The sequence below is a fragment of the Priapulus caudatus genome, unplaced genomic scaffold, assembly GCF_000485595.1.
Source record: "Priapulus caudatus unplaced genomic scaffold, Priapulus_caudatus-5.0.1 Scaffold31, whole genome shotgun sequence".
Taxonomy (NCBI): Eukaryota; Metazoa; Priapulida; class Priapulimorpha; order Priapulimorphida; family Priapulidae; genus Priapulus; species Priapulus caudatus.
In genome coordinates, this window is record NW_014577092.1 from 712642 (window position 1) to 733039 (window position 20398).

At 46.5% G+C, this 20398-nt stretch overlaps 1 protein-coding gene across 1 annotated transcript in view; it reads right to left on the reverse strand.

Moving 5' to 3' along the window:
* The window catches only part of LOC106816298 (adenylate cyclase type 5-like), a 173536-nt gene that overhangs the window by 95823 nt on the left and 57315 nt on the right, over positions 1 to 20398 (reverse strand). Inside the window, exons 2-3 of the mRNA XM_014820883.1 lie at positions 18876 to 19025; positions 11876 to 11997 (exon numbers count right to left, since the gene is read on the reverse strand). Coding sequence (XP_014676369.1) covers positions 11876 to 11997; positions 18876 to 19025 — 272 coding nt within the window. The remainder of the gene's footprint in view (positions 1 to 11875; positions 11998 to 18875; positions 19026 to 20398) is intronic.

Here is a 20398-nt window from a genome sequence, read left to right on the forward strand (position 1 = left end):
AACAGAAAGAATAAAGGCCAATTAATCACTAACACTACTTAATTTTAGAAAGCCGACGTAGGGAATGATATACAATAGAAGTGCGTGCGTCCGGGCGGGTATGCTCGGATTAGTGCCAGCGTGTGAGCGTGTGCGCGCGCGTGTGCGTGCGTGTGCGTGATTATATGTGCGCGTATGTGCGTACAACCCTATGAACGAGGATCGCCATATCGTATTCGTATTCCGCTTACGTAATTATCCAAGTATACCATATAAGTATATATATTATTATATATGTATATTATATAATAATATATAATATATATAACGTCGGAGGTTCGCCCTGATGCGGTAGTAGGGTACGCCGTAGTTCGGCAAGGGACCTTGGGTGGTAAGTGCTTGGGCGGACAGAAGAATCTGGCGGTTAGGTCAACGCTTGGCGAAGCCCTGCATGGACCGCACGGCGAAGATTTATAACTTCGTCACTGGCATCAACCGAACTTACAATACCGTGCTCGCATTCAATCGGCGTTGATGTAACATAGTCTCTAGGATTACACACTAAGTCTTCCAATGTAGACGCGCAAAAAACGTGCAGCCAGTGCGCCGCTATAGCTGTTGATGCAGTCAGCACTGCAGCCGCGCGTCTGATTGCTTGCTCGGATATATCGCCCGAGGTCAGCGCGACAATACGGATCATTGAGAAGTGTGATACGCGATGCTGTGGGCACGCGTGATTAGCAAGGGCAACGTACTCACTTGGTTCGTTAGGAAGGATTGTGGAGCGTTCTACCTGCCCAGGTAACGCGTAAGCGTGCTTCCTATTGTTCTGCGCTCGCTCGTGTCCCGCGTGCTGCATAATAAAACCATATTTCTTCGTTGCGCGGCCGATAACGCCGTGTTCGCGAGCCAGGGGGGGTGATAGCTAGCGGCCTTATCCTAGCTATTGCTACCATTAACGACACCCTGTTGTTCACATGCACGCTGTTGATAACGGGTATATCGCAGGGCTGCGATAGGCAGGCCGGGGCGGCTGTTTGCCTTGGGGAGGAGACACTGCGGGAGTGGGAGGGCGACGGGCTCGCGGTGGTGGTGGGTTGGCGCGGGGGGAGGCTCGGGGTGGAGCGGGTGGGCGAGTCTTGGGGCGCGGGGGGCACGTCGGTGGGACGTTTTCAGGGTTGGGGCGTTACCTTTATTTTAATCGCGATACCAAGAAGACGCGGTTTCGCATTGACCACTGGGTGGCGTACACTTGACTGCAGATTTGATCCTACATCAAAACTGCTCCTCGAGCCGCGGCGGCCAGTGACCCTCCGCGGGGTCCATAATCGTGATCTCAGTGTGTACACGCATCCCGCTGGTCCAAATACGCGCTGTTGGGGTGTCTCCGAGCCAGTTTGCCCCGCAAATGAAGGGGAGGGGGGGCCAGGACCGGATAACTTCAAAACTTGGGCCCGCGGATAGTTATCTCGCCGCTCCAAGCTGTGTCTGTACGGCACACACGCGGGGGGGGTGGGAGGTGGCAAGATCCGGTGCTATTATTCGCAATACGCAATAGGCATAAGCAAGAATATTAGGTACGATAAAAGTGACTCGAACAGTAGGGGCTGGTGGGGGGGCGGTGTCATCTGCCGCTGTCGGTGTGAGTAGCGAGTTGAACTGAGCAGCACAGCCAACCCGTGCACTCATTTGATATGTTTTATTTTATTTTTTATTTAGCATAATTAATTTGTGTGTTGTAGGGGTTTTCTCTGCTAATGTCTGTACGCGGCGGCTACCGATTTTTTGACGCGCGGATTTGGCCCCGAGACTAGAGTTTAAGTTAGGATCAATTTGAAGTCTGTGTCGGGGTGACGTGGGATGATGGGTATGGTGATCCTGTGGTGACGTAATTTCTTTGGAATGGATTGATGTGAGTGAGTGCACACGGTTCTCTGATGTCGTGTGTAGGGCGAGCAGGTGTGTGATGAGTGAGTGAATGTGATCCCACGCACCTGTGAGCATATTGACGTATATCGGATACCCATTGACGCGTGTGCAATCGCCGTCCGCTATCACGTTACAAACTGGAAATGAAACGTGGCGAATGCCAAGCAATGTTAACAGCCTATCAGCTGTTAATAACGGCGCGGCATAACAACCGGCTTCGTTTGTTATCCAAACATTCGGATCCCGACGCGCACTTCATTTCAAAGGTGCAAGCTCACTTTAGTGCCGCGATACCCAAAACAGCGCCATTAATCCCCCTTTCACATCCTCATCTTCCCGGCTTCTCCCTTCTTCTTTTCTTTACCCGTCTTCCTCTCTCGCCGGCCGCCTCTCTCTCTCTCTCGATTCTCGCTCTCCCCCTCTCTCTCTCTATATATATTATATATGGATCACTCTCGTACTTTATCCTTCTTCTCTTTTGTCAACTTTTCCTTCTGTTCTTTCTCTACGAATTCTCCCTCTCTCCCTCGTATCGCCGCTCTCTCTCCCTTATCGCGCCTCGCTCTCCTCTATTCGCGCTCTCTCTCACTCGCACACATTATCTCACGTACCACTTCTGCTCTCACGCAACAGCGAAGACTTTCGCTGCGAAAATTACCAATTAGTTTCAATCGGTTGTAACAGAAGCGAGACGATTGCCATTCGAAACGCGAAGTATTAAAAATAGCCGCAACTTCCATCCACGGTTCACGACCAGTTCCTGCGCGAATATCAATGGCTACGGTAATAGCAGGAATTGCACTTAAATGTGTACACGGCTTCTAGCATTCGCGCAGCATGTTACCAGCCCTAAATCGGCTTTGCGCTGGGCTTCCACCTTTTCGCCGTCAACGGAAACAGAACAACAGAACTCTCTATTGCATCGAGTTGCAGGGTGCTGCGAAACGCAAAATGAACCAATGCGCTGTATTCGCCAGCGCCTGATCGTGCGCTAGCCCTTAACTGGAAAATTCGTGAACTGTTACTTGCTGAAAAAAAGCGACTGGAAGAATTCTGTCGATGTCGCCAGGTGAAGTCGCACGATTGTAGTGTATCTACTCTTTGCGATGCCGACGCGACTAGTTCACCGTCTACCCCGACATCAGCTGCTCCCTTGGCGATCGCTGCGACGAGATCGTATGCCCATAATCAACAATCTGCATGCGAATAAAAGAATCAGCATGCAGTCATATCCACAACATGCACGACACAACAATCATGCTAAACTACATTTAGTGCGCGATCTGTTGGCGATCGTCGAAAGCGCCGTATGCCACTGCCTGCGCACCAGTCCGTCTCTGCGGTCGCCGTCGCAACTAAGCCCTTCCAGTCGCAGTGAATTGCCAGTGCGTCGCGTCGCGTCGCATTCAATCGAACCCCGAGCCTAACAGCCGGCCCTAGGCCCCCGCACACGGTGGCACCGAGACAATTGTGCTATCTCACATAGTGACACAACCATGGGAGTACCCTTTTGTGTGTGAAACGGAATACTGATGCCTAGCTATGACGGGTATCGGTGTTTGAATCCGATGGTTTATGAAGCCCATGAATAACGTGTATATCGTCTACGCGCGAACACTCTATAGTGAGTTTTAATGTAGGTGTGATATTATGCTGTTCAGTCTGCCTACCTGCTGACGCCCCTCTACTGTTGCCAACGCGCTTTAACTATCACGACGCTCCCGACGCTCGTGATGCTTATATAAACGAACATACGCCATCACGGCGAACCGCCAACGTTCAGCAACCGCAACATCCTAACCCCTATGACAAGATTATTCGTCACCTGCAAACTAACGACGCTTGGTACAAAATGAGACTAACATTTATCATATAATCATTCAATTCATATTCCAAGTTAACGACGAAGTAACTTGTGTAACCTACAGCAGCTGGAACTTTTTCAACCCATCAAGGCTTTCATCAAACAATGGGCGAGACGAACAGAAAGTAGTTCGGACTTCTAACAATTTTTAAGATTTAAAAACGACGCAATTTTCTTTCATATCTCTGCGCGACAATCAAAGTGAACAGCTGCCAACGCGTCTCCATTACCCGCTAGCATGAGTAGCCACCTGCGGCCAAGCCTGGGTCATTATTCACGCCTCTTCCTTTCCTTACGAAGGATTTCAAGAGATTCTATTAGTAACTGCAAACAATGTAATACAATTCCTATAGAATCTCTTGAAAATCGCTTTCTTGGGCCCACTGCACGCGACGGAACACACGGACTACCTATTCGATAGCGCTCTAAAATTGAATAGAAAAAACAAATTCACGAAACCAAATTTAGCCAAAGCATGCCGTCGCTTAGACAGTTTCTTTCCAAAAGGCTATTCTGAGCGCAAAAAGGCCTGGGGATTTATTTTTCTGGGTACACCCCGCACCGCAATGTGAATTCACTCGCTCACGACGCATTACACCACACACATTTGATGATTAGTTCGCCGCCGTCTTCCTTGTAAACCGATCGACTCATGCTTTAGTGCCACATGTTTTTTTACGCATGCGTTCCCCCTTTACGAAGAAGTGTCACAATGTGGACGGCGTGTACGGAATACAAGCACACACGACGACACTCGTGGCAGCCGCAACACAGCACACACACACACACACACACACACACACACACACACACACACACACACACACACACGCACGCACACTCAACACGCTCATACACACACGCGCGACTGCGCACACGCACACGCTCACACACACCACGCACCGGCACACACACACACTCACACACACACACACACACACACACCGCGCGCGCACTACGCAACACACACACACAACACACACCGAGGGCGAGGCACAGCACACACGACGACGCTGGCCGCGCGCCACACACATCGCAATGCGTGGAAGAGCGTGCGCGGGCGTAGTGTAGACGGGCGAGACGTTTACATGTCGTGGCCGTGTGTATGTGAGTTGAACCCGGTGCCCGTGGGTAGGCGACGGTGGGTGTGAGTGTAGAGTGCGTACAGTGCGGCTATGTGTGTGTGGCGTGATCAGCGTGTGTGTCCGCGGTGCAGGTGCGTGCCGGCGATGCGTCGTGCGACTGTGCGAGATCTGTGGTGCGAGTACGTGGGTTGACCCGTGATCCGTCTGAGTGCGTACACCGTGCGAGTGCGATTGTGCGGTGGGCGCGCGCGCTCTGTCGTGCCTGCACGTGGTTGCGTGATGCGGGACCAAACAGTTTCGTAACTCTTGCGAAGTAACCACGACCTCCTCTTGGCGCGACTGCACTTTAAATCTGTAGTCTGCAGACAGCAGATCCCTCAGACACCACCGCGCGTCCGCCCCTGTACTCGAGCGCGCTCTCGAATTCCTGCACCCTGCGTCTGCGGCGCCGGCCACGTCCGCGTCGTTTCCTCCTGTCAACGTTTCTGGCCGCTTTCCAGCTCCGACAGCCGATCCTCGTATCGGATTAATCCGGGGCGACTGGCAAGACAACTGCCCGTATTTTGCTGCCTGGCGAAGCGGACGCCCTATCCGAGGTATTTCCGCGTTCGTTGCTCCCATGCTTCGCTGTGGTCCGTTCTACATCAGCGTCGTCTGGCCGTCCTCCGCTGGAGCGCAATTCAGAATAGATCGACGGGCGCCTGAGACAGTTGCATTTAGGCTCCCTCGCGCCTGTTGAGGCCAAACGATCAGGCGAGACAATGTTGTTGAAAAAGATTTAAACGCAGGAGAAAAGAGGATGAAGAGAAGAGAGAGAGAAGATGAGAGGAGGAAATGAGCAGACACACCGGCTCCCGGCACGCGCACCACAGAGTGTGAGATAGAGATTAGAAGATTTAGGAGAGGACCTGGCGAGCCCAAAGACGCAGAGAGAAAGAGAAAAAAAAGGCAAGGGAGAAAGAGGAGAGAGATCGAGAAGACGAGACGGAGGAGAGGGGAAAAAAAAAGAAAGAGAGAGAGGAGAGAGACGAGAGAGACGAGATGAGATGAGATGAAAGAGGGGAGAGCGAGGAAGATGAGGAGAGAGAGAGAGAGAGAGAGACTGAGGAGAGAGAGAAAGGACGAGAAAGAGAGAGAGAGAGAGAGAGAGATCGAGGAGAGAAGAGAGAGACAAGAGAGACCGAGAGAGAAGAGAGAGGAGAGCTGAGGGAGATGAGAGAGAAGGAGAGGAGACGGGAGACGGATGCAGGTTAGCTCTGAGCGCACATGGATAGCGAGATTCTCCAAAGACAAGAGGGGGAAGCAACGAGCCGGCCTGCCGTAATTCGCGCCGGCTGCGTATACCTGGTTATTACAGCGAGAGGGTAGAGAGAAGAATGCGATGGTGAACAACGGGCTGTCGATATTGGTAGCCGAAATAGGCTAGCATCAGTAGCTATACCATGGCTCGCGCGAAACGGGCGTGTTACTCACGGCACCGCGGCGCAAACGAGGATTGGTGTTGTTTACTGCACACGCGGGACACGCGAGGCGATGCACTGAGAACAATTAGGAGAGCGACGCTTACGCGTTTACCTCGGGCACCCGAGGAGGTGATGTTCGCTGCGAGAGAGAGAGAGAGAGAGAGAGAGAGAGAGAGAGAGAGAGAGAGATGAGAGAGACTGCCACAATCAACACGATGTTGCTTACGTTCCAAAGTGAGCGACACATTACGACCGCCATCTGGCGCGCATTGACCGTCAAACAAACCATCCAAAGCATGCGTGCAGGCACCTTGTACGTATCGCCAGCACAAGCACACGAATCACGCTCGATGCGAGGCCGCCTGACAATCATCATCATATATCAAGGGTCCAAGAGAAATAGAAATAGAATCTTCTGTGCCTGTCACGTTCTCCACTTAAAATCGCCACGTAAAAATGCAGACCGCACATGCCACCCTTATACGGGTATCGAGCGAGTATCGGGCTGAATTAACAGCGCGTTTGCAGCTGCCTTCATCTGAAAATTGATTAAACCGACAGCAGCATCGTAACGTCAGACGGTATGGCTTCATGAAAGCAGCATTGTAGGCAGCCGTTTCTAATGAAGAAAGCCAAAGGATAGCCTATTGTAATATTAGTTAATCCGGGCGTTCTCTCATCGCACATCGCACTGACGTGTTCTCGCCGAGTAAAGTCAAGGATAAGTAACGTGTATTAATTATTCAGTGAACAACTGAATCGTTGTTCACTCGCTATAACTCAGTGTAGCACTGACCGGTGAGCAGATCTACCTATGAAGTATAGTAACGACTACAAAAGCTGGTACAAGTACATGCTAGCTAGTAACGGAAGGAGGCACGGAGGCTAGGAAGAAAGTAGGGAGAAGGTATCGCGAACGGTTGTTTCTGATGGGTGGGAGGATATCCCTGCGTAAACTGTTGTGTTCTTGCCCCCCCCCCGCGCCCAGTACAAAGACGTCAGCGAGAGGCCGCACAGGTAAAACACGTGGACGACTTTATAGTGAACGCATCGGTATACCGTACCTCGGTACATATAGAAGCCTGCCAGTACGAATTCTCCTATGCATTCTTCCACCGCAACAATTTACAGGCCTTCCGCGACAGCTCGGTGGTACAGACGTTAGAAGTCGTCTTTTCAAAACAGAACAGAAAAGAACAGAACAGAACAAAAAACAGAACAAAACAGAACAAAACAGGGCATACTAAAAGAGAAGAGAAGAGAACATGAGAGAAAAGAGAAAAGAAGCGAAAAGAAGAGAACATAATAGAACAGAATGGAACAGAACAGACAAGAACAGCTCAGAAAACAGAACTGAACATAAATAATCAGAACAGAACAGAACAGAACAGAAGCGCTTTCGCTACTTCTTTCGTTCACTGGGTACTTTTCTCGCGCGTTCATCGTTGTTTTCCGCCGGCAGTGGCACTAGTACTACAGCATTGCTGCGTGAACACGATACATGTGTCCACTACACGTGACTTGAAACAGTTAACCGTGATGATCAGCGACTACCGCCAAATGAGAACGGCGCAGTGTGCTCAAGGCGTAATCATTGCAATTGAGAAACTCAGAAAGTCGATCAATCGAAGAACGTAACAAGAGCCGCAGAGCGTCTGGGCTCATCTGAGGTCTGTTGCTACGATTATAAACGTAAAATTTCAGTCGTGCGTAGTACCACATTTGTTAGGCGCAGATATGCAGACACGCAGTTGCGTACACATCATTGTTAGGACACGCCCACTATCGCAGATGGAGGGTAGGGGGAGGGTGGGATATATATATATATATACGTCGGAGGTTCGCCCTATCGGGTAGGTAGGGTACGGTAGGTTCGGCAGGGACCTTGGTGGTAATTGCTTGGGGCGGACAGAAGATTGGCGGTAGGTCAACGCTGGGAAGCTGCATGGACCGCACGGCGAAGATTTATAACTTCGTCACTTCATCAACGAACTACAATACCGTGCTCGCATTCAATCGCGTGATTAACATATCTCTCGTAGATTACACACTAAGTCTTCCAATTAGAGCGCAAAACGTGAGCAATGCGCGCTATAGCTGTTGATGGCAGTCAGCACTGCAGCGGTCTGATTGCTTGCCGATAATATCGCCCGAGGTCAGCGCGACAATACGATCATTGAGAAGTGTGAACGCATGCTGTGGGCACGCGTGATTAGCAAGGGCAACTATACTTGGGTTCGTTAGGAAGGAATTGTGGAGCGTTCACCTGCCCAGGTAAACGCGTAAGCGTGCTCTCCTATTGTTCTCGCTCGCCTCGTGTCCCGCGTGTGCATAATAAACCAATTTCTCGTTGCGCGTGCCTGATAACCCCGTTTCGCAGCCAGGGTATAGCTAGCTATCTAGCTATTGGCTACCATATCGACACCCGTTGTTCACATGCACGCTGTAATAACAGGTATACGCAGGCGCGATAGGCAGCCGGGTGTTTGCTTTGGAGAACACTGGGAGAGGCACGCCGCGTTTTAGGCGTTTACCTTGATTTTAACCATACAAGATGGACGCTGCGTCATTGACACCGTACAGACTGCAGATTTGATCCTACATCAAACTGGTCCGGGCCAGGAGCGCGTCAAATCGTTTCCAGTGTGTACACGCTATCCCGCTCCAAATACGCGCTGGCCCGCACCAGTTTGGCCCCGCAAATGAAGGAGGGCCAGGACCGGGATAACTTCAAACTTGGCCCGGGATAAGTTATCCCGCTCCAAGCTGTGTCTGTACGCAACACGCGGGCCAAATCCGGTGCTATTTCGCAATACGCATGCGCATAGCCGTATTTAGGTCACATAAAAGTACAATAGCTGTCTGCGGGGTGACGTAGCGAGTTGAACTGAGCATGCACAGTCAACCCGTGACTCATTTGATATAGCATAAAATTTTGTGTCTGTACGGCGGCTACGATTTGACGCGCGATTGGCCCGGACTAGTTTAATGTAGGATCAAATTTTGAAGTCTGTACGGGGTATGAGTGAGTGAGTGAGTGAATGAGTGAGTGAGTGAGTGAGTGAGTGTGTGATTGAGTGAGTGAGTGAGTGAATGAGTGAGTGAGTGAGTGAGTGAGTGTGTGATTGAGTGAGTGAGTGAGTGAGCAATGACGTATATCGGATACATTGACGGGTGTGCAAGCGGTCCGTACAAACTGGAATGAAACGTGGCGAAGCAAGCAATGTAAAGCCTATAGCTGTAATAACGGCGCGGCATAACACGCCTGTTTGGTATCCAAAATGTCCGACGCTGCACTACGATTTCAAGGTGCAAATCACTAGTGCGTTACCCAAACAGCGCCATCTCCCTTTCACATCCTCTTCTCCCTCTCTCCCTTTCTTTCTCTCTGTCTTCCTCTCTCGGGCCCCCTCTCTCTCTCTCTCTCTTTCTCGCTCTCCCCCTCTCTCTCTCTCTATATATATATATATCACTCTCTCTTTATCCTTCTTCTCTTTTGTCACTTTTCCTTCTTTCTTTCTCTACATCTCCCTCTCTCCCTTATCGCGCTCTCTCTCCCTTATCGCGCTCTCTCTCCCTTATCGCGCTCTCTCTCACTCGCACGCATTATCTCACGTACCACTTCTCTTCGCCACGCAACAGCGAAGACTTCGCTGCGAAAATACCAGATTAGTTTCAATCGGTTTTAACAGAACGAGACGATTGCATTCGAAACGCGAAGTAAAATACCCAACTTCCTATCCACGGTTCACGACCAGTTCCTGGCGAATACAATGCTACGGTTAATAGCGGAATTGCATTAAATGTGTACACGGCTCTAGCATTCAGCAGCATGTTACAGCTAAATCGGGGCTTTGCGCTGGGCTTCCACCTTTTCGCCGTCCAAGGAAACAGAACAACAGAAACTCTCATTGCATGAGTTGCAGGTGTGTGCGAAACGGCTGAAACCAATGCCTGTATTGCAGCGCTGATCGTGGTAGCTTAACTGGAAAATTGTGAACTGTTAACTGGAAAAAAAGCGACTGGAAAATTGTCTGTCAGTCGCAGTGAGTCGCACATGTATGTTCTACTTTTGCGATGCGACGCGACTAGTTCCACCGGTCTACCCGACATCAGCTGCCTTGCGATCGCTGCGACGAGATTCGTATGCATAATCAACAATGCATGCGAATAAAAGAATCAGTGCATGCAGTCATATACACAACATGCACACAGCAACAAGTCATGTAAACTCATTTAGTTGCGCGATCTGTTGGCGATCGTCGAAAAGCGCCGTCTGCGACTGCCTGCGACCAGTCGCTGTCAGTCGCGTCGCCGTCGACCTAAGCACTCAGTCGCAGTGAATTGCAGTGCGTCGCGTCGCGTCGCATTCAATCGCAACCCGACCTAACGGCGGCGTAAGGCCCCCGCACACGGTGAAGTTCCTGCTGAGCACGGAACGTGAGTTTCGTGCTCAGCAGGAATCTCACACACCCGCACACGGTGGCACTCGAGCAATTGTGCTATTCTCACAAGTGACACAACCATGAGTACCAGTTTTGTGTGTGAAACGGATATGATGCTAGTATGACGGGTATGGTGTTTGAATCCATGGTTATTAAGCATGAATAACGTGTATATCGTCTACGCGCCGAAACACTCTAAGTATTTTTAATTAGGTGTGATATTATGCTGATTCATGTCTGCTACCTGTGGACGCCCTCTACTGTTGCAACGCGCTTTAACTATCACGAGCTCCCGGCGTGATGCTTATATGAACGAACATACGCCATCACTGGGAACGCCAACGTCAGCAACCGCAACCATCTAACCCATGACAAATTATTTCTCACTGCAAACTAACGACGCTGGTACAAAATGAGACTAACATTTATCATATATCATACAATTTATTCCCAAGTTAACCACGAATAATTGTGTAACTACAGTAAGCTGGAACTTTTCAACCATCAGCTACCATCAACAATGGGCGAGACGAACAGAAAGTAGTTCGGCTTCCTAACAATTTTTAAGATTTAAAAACAGACGTCAATTTTCTTTCATTTCTCGCGACGAATCAAAGTAACAGCTGCACGCTTGCCATTACCGCTAGCATTGATAGCACCTGGGCAAGCCTGGTCATTATCACCGCCTCTCCTTTCCTACGAAGGATTTTCAAGAGATTCTATTAGGTAATGCAATGTATACATTACCTAATAGAATCTCTTGAAAATCCTTTCTTGGGCCACGCACGCGACGAACACACGACTACTATTCGATAGCGTAAAATTGAATAGAAAAACAAATTCACGAAACCAAATACCAAACATCATCGTTAGACATTTCTTTCCAAAATGCTATTCTGAGCGCAAAAAGCTGATCTGGGTACACCCGCACCGCAATGTGAATTCACTCGCTCACCGACGCATTACACACACACATTGATTATCGCGCCGTCTTCGTTGTAACCCGATGGACTCAATGTTTAGTGCCAAATGTTTTTTTACGATGCGTTTTACGAAGTGTAACAATGTGGACGTGTTTACCAATAACAAGCACACACACAAATCGCCCACCTGACACTGTCATGTCGCTGGATGTATATCTTGTGAAACATCGTGTCTTTCGGCGCACCGGCAATGTCCGCCTTCATCTCCATGGCAACGTGCCTCGGCAACACCGACAACAGCAAGCGCTCCTAGATGCAGATAAACAGCGAGCAGTCGTTAATTACCGCGTTTCTGCTTAACTAAATCAACTAAAGTTCTAACTTTCCTATATCACATTAATGAAATCCACAAGATAGAGCAATAATGGCTTTCTTATATTATAACAAGACCGAACCAGAGGTATCGTCTAAACGGTCAAACTACAGCGGCAGTAAACCATAATCGAGCGTGGCATTTGGCATTGATTCTAGCTTTTGATGCTGCCGATCGCCATATCTCATATACGTCATATCTACGTCGTACATACACGTAAACCTGCGTACGGACATACGCATTACCATATATATATATTTGTGTGTGTATGTGGATGGCTGGATAGATATCCAGCTAGCTAGATAGATAGATATAGATAAATGAATAGGTAGGTAGATAGATAGAGGGATAGATATTCTGCCACAGAAACCGTGTTGCCAACACCTATATGTGATGTATAATATCAGGAGTTAATGAAGACAAATTGTGAAGACAACTTTAATGAAGACAATTTGTCTTCATTAACTCCTGATAATATGCTTATATGCGGCGACGTGCTGCGAAGCTACATAGCCGGAGGGCCGCAGCACGCGGGCGACGCGGCATCAATACATGATAGCATATCATAATTACACGTGCAGGAGAAGGACTGCTGGTCAGAGTGCTAACTAAACACGAAGCGAAAATTACAAGTAAACATGTGATGTGCGCGCCGGCAAAACATTTATCGAGAGAAGAAATATACCTTCCACATATACCATGCTTCAGAGTACCATCGTTCGATATGTGTGGGCAAAAGCTACAGAAAAACTTCGCTCGCGTATAGGTGCATCTGACGCTTGATGGTTTACCATGAAAGGCTGTAGGAAGCCATAGAAGGCAGGTGTATACAGGGCGCGCAGGGAAGGTATCCTCATTAATAGATGTACTGTTCGTGGTGTACGCTCACACAGATTACAGTCACAGCCCTTACAAGCAGCATTCTCGACTGCATTTAATGCTCTTGGGGGGGGGCAAACAGTGGCTAGCAGCATGTCTACGCCCTTCTGCTACTATGCCGCGTCACAGCACACTTCACCACAAGTTGCCACCACGAGCAATTTTCGTGGTGAGAAATCAAACCGGTTTGATTCTCGGCAACTCGTGGTCACCACTAAATTTCCGTGGTGAGTGGTCGTTGCCGGCCCCCGCACACTTGCCTGTACGAGCAACGAAAATGGTGAAGTGTGCTGCCCGCTTTACTGGATTACTCACATCTGAATTATATTATGAAAAATATAAAAATGAAATATATATTAATATATATAAAATATGATAAATGATATTATGAAAAATCACTACCTATGGATATACACTGGTGAAACTTGGTAAATATTAAAGTAAATAGTAACGGCAAGTGCTGTGATTTCAACATGAGACAGTTTCAGAGAATGAGGCAGGAAATTAAGAGTTACACGTCTTTATTACCTAGCAATTTCCGGCAGATTACTAATATATGAGCGCAGACGGCATATCAACTCACGTGATACAGCCTAGGCAGAAAAGAGAGAGCAGTGGTTTGCTGAATGCAATGCGATATGTAGGTGTGTGCTTGCGTATACGTGTGCGTGCGTGTGTGCGCGTGTGATAGCGTGAGTTTGTGCTTATGTATTGGAGTGCGTGCGTGTGGGCGTGCGCGTGCGTGTACGTGATTGCGCACGCATGCGCACGCGCTCGTGTTTGCGTGAGTGTCGCTGCGCGTGTTTTTCGTGACACAGTGGATTTGCCGTGTGAATGCTTTTATCACCAGTGTATGAAGTTTGTATATCCTTGGAGCAAAAACATAACAGTATCGCGTTTCCGTTATTATTTGATCTTCCCGCGATAATGGCGTTTCCATTGAGCTCGGTCACCTTGAATATCATCTTTTTGCAAATAACACAATGTCACCAATGCTTATCATGCAGAAGTGCTACACCAAAACGCCAAAAATCGACATCCATCTAACAGGATTAGAAATTAACCATTTCTTTGCCAGGCAGCACGTAGTTTCTATCAGAGAGAAAAGCAGGCAGCATACTTACTCACAAGGACAGAAACTCGAGGAAACCCTAGCAGCTCCACACCCACCCACACCAACTGCACTATCTTATTGCTTCTGTCCCCGAGAAAGCTGGTTTGGCTTCCTAGCCCTCCCTGTTTACCCCTGCTTCCCTCATTGCACGCACTATTACCGTATTACGCTATTATATATACGCAGTATTACGCTATTACGTGTAGCTGCATGGACCACGTTCATGCCAAAGTCAACAAAACGGTTGTCAGTGTCGAAAGTGTGAAAAATTCGCGATGACACTAGTTTATGGAAAAAACCGCGTTTCCCCGCAATAAACAACAAAAGCAACAGCAACAAAACAACAACAACAGCAGCAGCCGTGACATTCACAACAACGAAAAACAACAACAGCAGCAGTGATATTTACGAAAACAAAACAACAAAAACAACAGCAGAAGCAGCAACAACAACAACAACAACAACAACAACAACAATAACATCGAGACAACACAACAGTCCAGATGATGATCAGAGGCGATCGTCACCGCGAAAGCTACGTTTATCTGTAACAGTATCTGATCTAGAGGTGTGTTCTCGTACACACACACACAAACGGACGGACGGACGATCAAGCGATTCTACAAGCTGCATCTGACTATGTCAGATGAGCTAAAAACGCACAAAAGGAGAAAGATAGAGACGATGGTGGGGGGAGTAGCGAATGGGGTAGAGGAGGAGCGAGAGGTGGGACAGAGAATCATATCGAGAAGGTAAGAGTGAGGTTGAGCGGGAGGGTAGAGGAGGTGGAAATATACAAAGCGAGAGATATGTGGGATACAGAATGCTCTGGGGAAAGGTATATAGAGAGAGAGACAATGCGGGAGGGGAACAAATATAGAGATAGAAAACAGAGAAAAAAGAGCGCAAAAGAAAGGGCGCAGAAGAGAGTGATTAATGCAGACCGGGTAAAAGAGAGGGAGAGTGGTCAAGAGAAATAGAGAGCGCGGGAGGGAATGAGAGCGATAGAAAGGGAGGGAGTAGGAAGGGAAGAGAGAGAGAGAGAGAAAGAGAGAGAGAGAGAGAAAGAGAGAAAGAGAGAAAGAGAGAGAAAGTGAACCAAGGGAGAGGCAGAGATTTCTAGCAGATAATCGATGGTTTAGAGCAGGGGTTCTTAACCTGTGGTCCATGGACCCCTTTGGGGTCCGTGGATGGGCTTCAGGGGGTCCGTGAACCCCATTGCATGCAAAATTTTGTGTTTATGTGCTTATGTGCACATAAACATATTTTTCTGGGGATGGGTCCGTAGCTTTCACCAGATTCTCAAAGGGGTCAATGACTCAAAAAAGGTTAAGAACCACTGGTTTAGAGGGCACCCACGGCAGCCAGCTAGAAGCTATAACACCCCCTCCCCCTCCCAGTGCAAACGTCTGCTTCATTTACGTCGAGGCGCGTGTCGCCAAAAGAGAGGATCTGGAGCACGTTGTCAGAAACAAAATCAGTCTTAACATTAGTCATAACATTAACTTCCACTCGTAAACCGTTGACAGAAACATCGCAAAGTTACGAGAATGAAAAATCCTCGCAAATATTCTCTTAACATTACGAGAGCCCAGACCCTCTCATAACTTTAATATTAAGATGAAATAACACATTTAATATTAGATTACTTTTAATATTACTTATTAATTGTTACACATTAGATATTATATTTTATAATAATGAGTAATATGTGTTTTTCTTGAAAAACACATCAAAAACATTAATTATCTACCGGTCGTAAAACAAAACAAAACATTTACAAATGGCGTATGGCATTTGTTCTCTTGTTTTAAATACTTTGACACTGACCACGACTCTCGTGTCATGTGTTACAGTGTGAGAAGTTGTCTTGTTGTGCAGAATAAATTCAAGACCGTGTCGTTTTTCATCAAATAATATTCATATGTGGTTAGCCATCATAATATGCATAAATTACTGTGATGTACAATAAATGTGTATGAATTTAAATTTTGTGATCGATTCTCATCCAATCATCAGCCTTGTGATGAAGTTCCTGTTATCGTAAGTTTTCTAATAGCTGCGATGTGTTTCGTAACGCTCCTCTCGTAACATTAACATTAGTCGTAAGTGTTATCTTAGCATTATTGTTGTATTGTACATTGTGCGTTATAATTAACCAGGGGCGCTTCTAACCAGGCGAGGCAGTGGGACTAATTGTCCTGGGCTCTGGCCTGGTAGTTCGTTGTTGTTTTTGTAATGACACGGGACGTAGGGCGCGATATTTATGCGTAGCCTCACGCGTCCCATAACCCCGCCAAAATCCAGCCGGTAATGACGAAAACCGGTCGGATTGAGATGTCACCGGGCAGTTTCTGAAACGTATAAATAGACACGGACGAAAGATCATAAGTTAGTTATTACCCAGAGGAGATACGTTAGTCATTACCCAGATCATACGGGAGTTATTACATGGACTTTCCTATCAAGATGTAGCAGACGAAGACGAGACACGGGGCCTAGGCTTGGGTGCCTAGGTTGCCGTAGCATGGTTCATACAGGACTGAAATTTTTTCCAAGGACTTTTCAAGGACTTTTCAAGGACATTTTATCGGAAATTCAAAGACATTTTATCGGAATTCATACACAGAACAAAACATACCTGGATTAATTTAATAACCCCATTCTTAATCACTGCATGTCACCTCTAAAATTTACCTGGATCACATTAATAAACCCTTCTAAACACTGTCACTTCTACAACATACCTTGATTTACTGACTGCTTTTACTGACTTACTGTAATTTGTGATCATCATTTAACTGTCTATCGTGTCTATAGCTTTTTAAGCTCATTTAACGCAATTTTTATTGAGGTTTGCACATTATTGATGGTACAAAATTTATTTTTATTACAGGCAAGGATTCTTTCTAAAAATTCAAGAACATTTTCATAAAATTCAAGGACATTTTCATGAAATTCAAGGACTTTTCAAGCACAAAATCAACATTTACTAAATTCAAGTACTTTTCAAGGACTCCCCTCAAATTCAAGGACTTTTCAAGGACTGTGCGAACCATGCGTAGTGTATATATTTGTATTGTGTTTACTAATAAAGTCAGTCTTCAAGAACAAATTCTGCGACTGCATCATCTCTACTCCTTGCTGCAATTCTACGATGCTACAATCTGCTACGATGGAACATCCCTACCATCTGCTAACTCTACGCTGCTACGATGCCGGAGCTGAGGGTTTCACCCTTCAAACCGAACTACAATATTATCATTAGCATAAATTTTACGATGTTTCTGACAACGGCCCCCTGACAACGGAAACAAAGCAGTGTCACGCTGTAATACTACTACTTGTAATAATACTTGTAATATTACTACTTGTACTTATCCAACGACCATCGAGGCGCTGCAGCTAGCTCTGCGGTGTCCACGCTAGGAAAGCCCAAGACTGAAACTTCTGGGCTCATATGTCGCCAGTATATTAGCGCGCTTATATGTTTCACCTGCATATCAATGCACACACATTCAACAATTCACAACTGCACACTGCTCTTATGTTGTTAAGGATACTGCTAGGGTTACGGACTAGTAACACTGTAAAGGGCATTGCAACATAACTGCTCATCAAATTCAATCAAACTCATATCCATTACATAAGAGAGATGTCTCTCTACGCTGTGAATAAAAAAAATTTAAAAAGATTCATCGCTAATTAAGTGACGGCAAAAATTGTGAATTTATACAAAAAAAATGTTTTTTTGTTATTTCTCAGAAACTGCAAAGAGTTGGGACCTAAACTTTTAACCATAAGTTGTTCATAGTATAAACTAAAAAAGGCTCCCTTGAATTTTATTTAAATGCTTTAATTTAGGAAATAAGTTGAAAAGATGTACTAAAATGTGTAGTGGTTTTCAAAACGCAACAATTGCGTAAACAAAGAACCATAACTGATAAAATATAATATTAAAAAATATTCCAGGGACTCTTTTTTCCTTTGATATGTTAGCATTAAAACGTAACGAAAAAAAATTGGAATTGGAGTTGTGCGAAATAGCGTTTGAAAAATCAACAACTTCAGCATTTCTAACAATGGCGATATTAGCACTTTTCTAAATTTCCCATGATTGAACGCATGTATTAAGAATTGACTAATGCGGGTATTTGGAACTGTTTGGGAGGCTACATACATAATTTCTACGTATACATAGCTGCCCATGGGTGCGATCTATCAAATAAAGTGGAAATTTAAATTTCGACCGAAAATCACCTCCCAACCCTAACAGTATCCTTAAAACTAGTCTTCATCTGTCTGTCACTGTGTCGTTAAGCAGCTCGTCGAATAATTGAAAAGCACATTACGGATCTCCCTGATCCTGAGACGAGAGACGAGCGTAACAGCGTACGTTAATAATATCGCGCAACAATTCGCCATGTTATACGGCAACCCGGACGACCAGTGCGTACGAACGATGTTGTGCGTACGAACTGTTCTTGAATCCGGCCCCAGGTCATGCTATTAACTAACCATGTTACACAAAAACTCAGCCACGTTGCAGTAAAGATTAATCATATCATGTGGCAACCTGACGCACGACTTTTGTGCCATCAACAATCTATGTTATTGACAACGCACAAGCACACACACATACACACACACACACACACACACACACACACACACACACACACACACACACACAATTTAGGGTTTTTGCATCATTCTTTAATATATCGTAAAATATATGTTAAAATTAGAAGTGCCTAGTAAACATATCCTACCACCCCTTTCAGCCGGCTGCACGTCTACGCTGTCTGCGCCATGCGTTACCTGCTGCTGGTTCTCTCGCTGTGAGATGAGTCGCGCCTCGATGCAGCGTCTCGTCTCTAGGAAGGCTTGCCGCTGCGCGACCTCTGTCGGGTAGTGCGTGAACACGCCGGCAACGGCTGCCGTCACGAACAGCACAGTGTTGGCGATCACCTGCGAGAAAGCAAGACACCGATGAATCGATCTGATTTGACGGATGAATCGATCAGATTTGATTGATGAATAGATCAGATTTGACTGATAAACCAACCTGTTTTGATTGATGAACCTATCTGAATTGACTGATGAACCTATCTGATTTGAGAGATGAAACTATCTGATTTGACTGGTGAGCATATCCACTTTTAGTTACGACTCAATCTGAGTTCCCCGATAAATCGATCTAATTTGATATAACGAATTCATCTGATTGGACCAATGAATTGATCCTTAACGACCGATGAATCAATCAGATCACGTGGTTTACTGCTCAATCCGATCCGATTGACCTGATGTGGGCAGTGGGATGTTCTGAGAGGGTTTTTAACTGCGGGGTTTCAAATAAACCACATAATGCTCGTTTTAGGTATCGCGTGGCGTTTCAGCAGAAGATTTCAAAGGGGGGTTGAATAGAGGCGTGCGTGCAACGCAGGGACGGATCCAGGGGCTAAATTGATCAAATGTGCTCAACAGAGCCGGCTGCCGTAAACTGGGCCTAGGCATGTCGTACCGTTTATGCGCGATTCGTCAAGCCAATTAACAGACGTCAGCGTAGCGTGCGCATACGATGCGGATTTTTCTGCGATTCACCAAGCTACTACGCTTATGTTTACTTTGACTAACCCTATGGCAGCTAGATAGCTGGCGTAGCTTCACTCGGAGATGCATAAACTGTGTGTTAGCATAAAGGCAGAATCTACAACAAAAGACACGCGTTGACATCTGCACTAGTTCAAGGATATGGGATGGAAACAGCATACTTTTTGACATCCTGTTTTTCTTGGGCAGGTAGCTTTATGTGTTTGGTGTAAGAATCAGTCAGACATGTATACATCACAAATTGTCTGGCTAAGCGCTTATATAGCAGCATTTGTAGCGGTGGTGGCAATGGAGCAAAGAAGCGCAATACGCAGAGAACGAATGTTTAAAGATCAGCAGAACTCTTTCGATTTGCAGGTGCAAATGTTATTCAATAGCTTTAGATTTCTTTGTTATACGCTCTATATATGCTCTCATGCTCTTATATTGTGCGTTCTGGATTAAAGAAAGACATTTTCCCTGCATGTGATAGTGATACCAACGAGGTTTGTTTAGGATATATGTAATATTTCCACACAATACTGCATTGTTACAATTAAATTACGATCTGCTGATTCTGCGGAAGCATCACAAATGTAGCAATACAGGGCTCTCTCCTATATCAACATTTTTTCATTCGAACGAACAAACGTTTTTTCCACCTTTAAAAGCTCCGTAGGTTATCTCTCGATTCTTGATATATATATATATAATGTGTGTGTGTGTGTGTGTGTGTGTGTGTGTGTGTG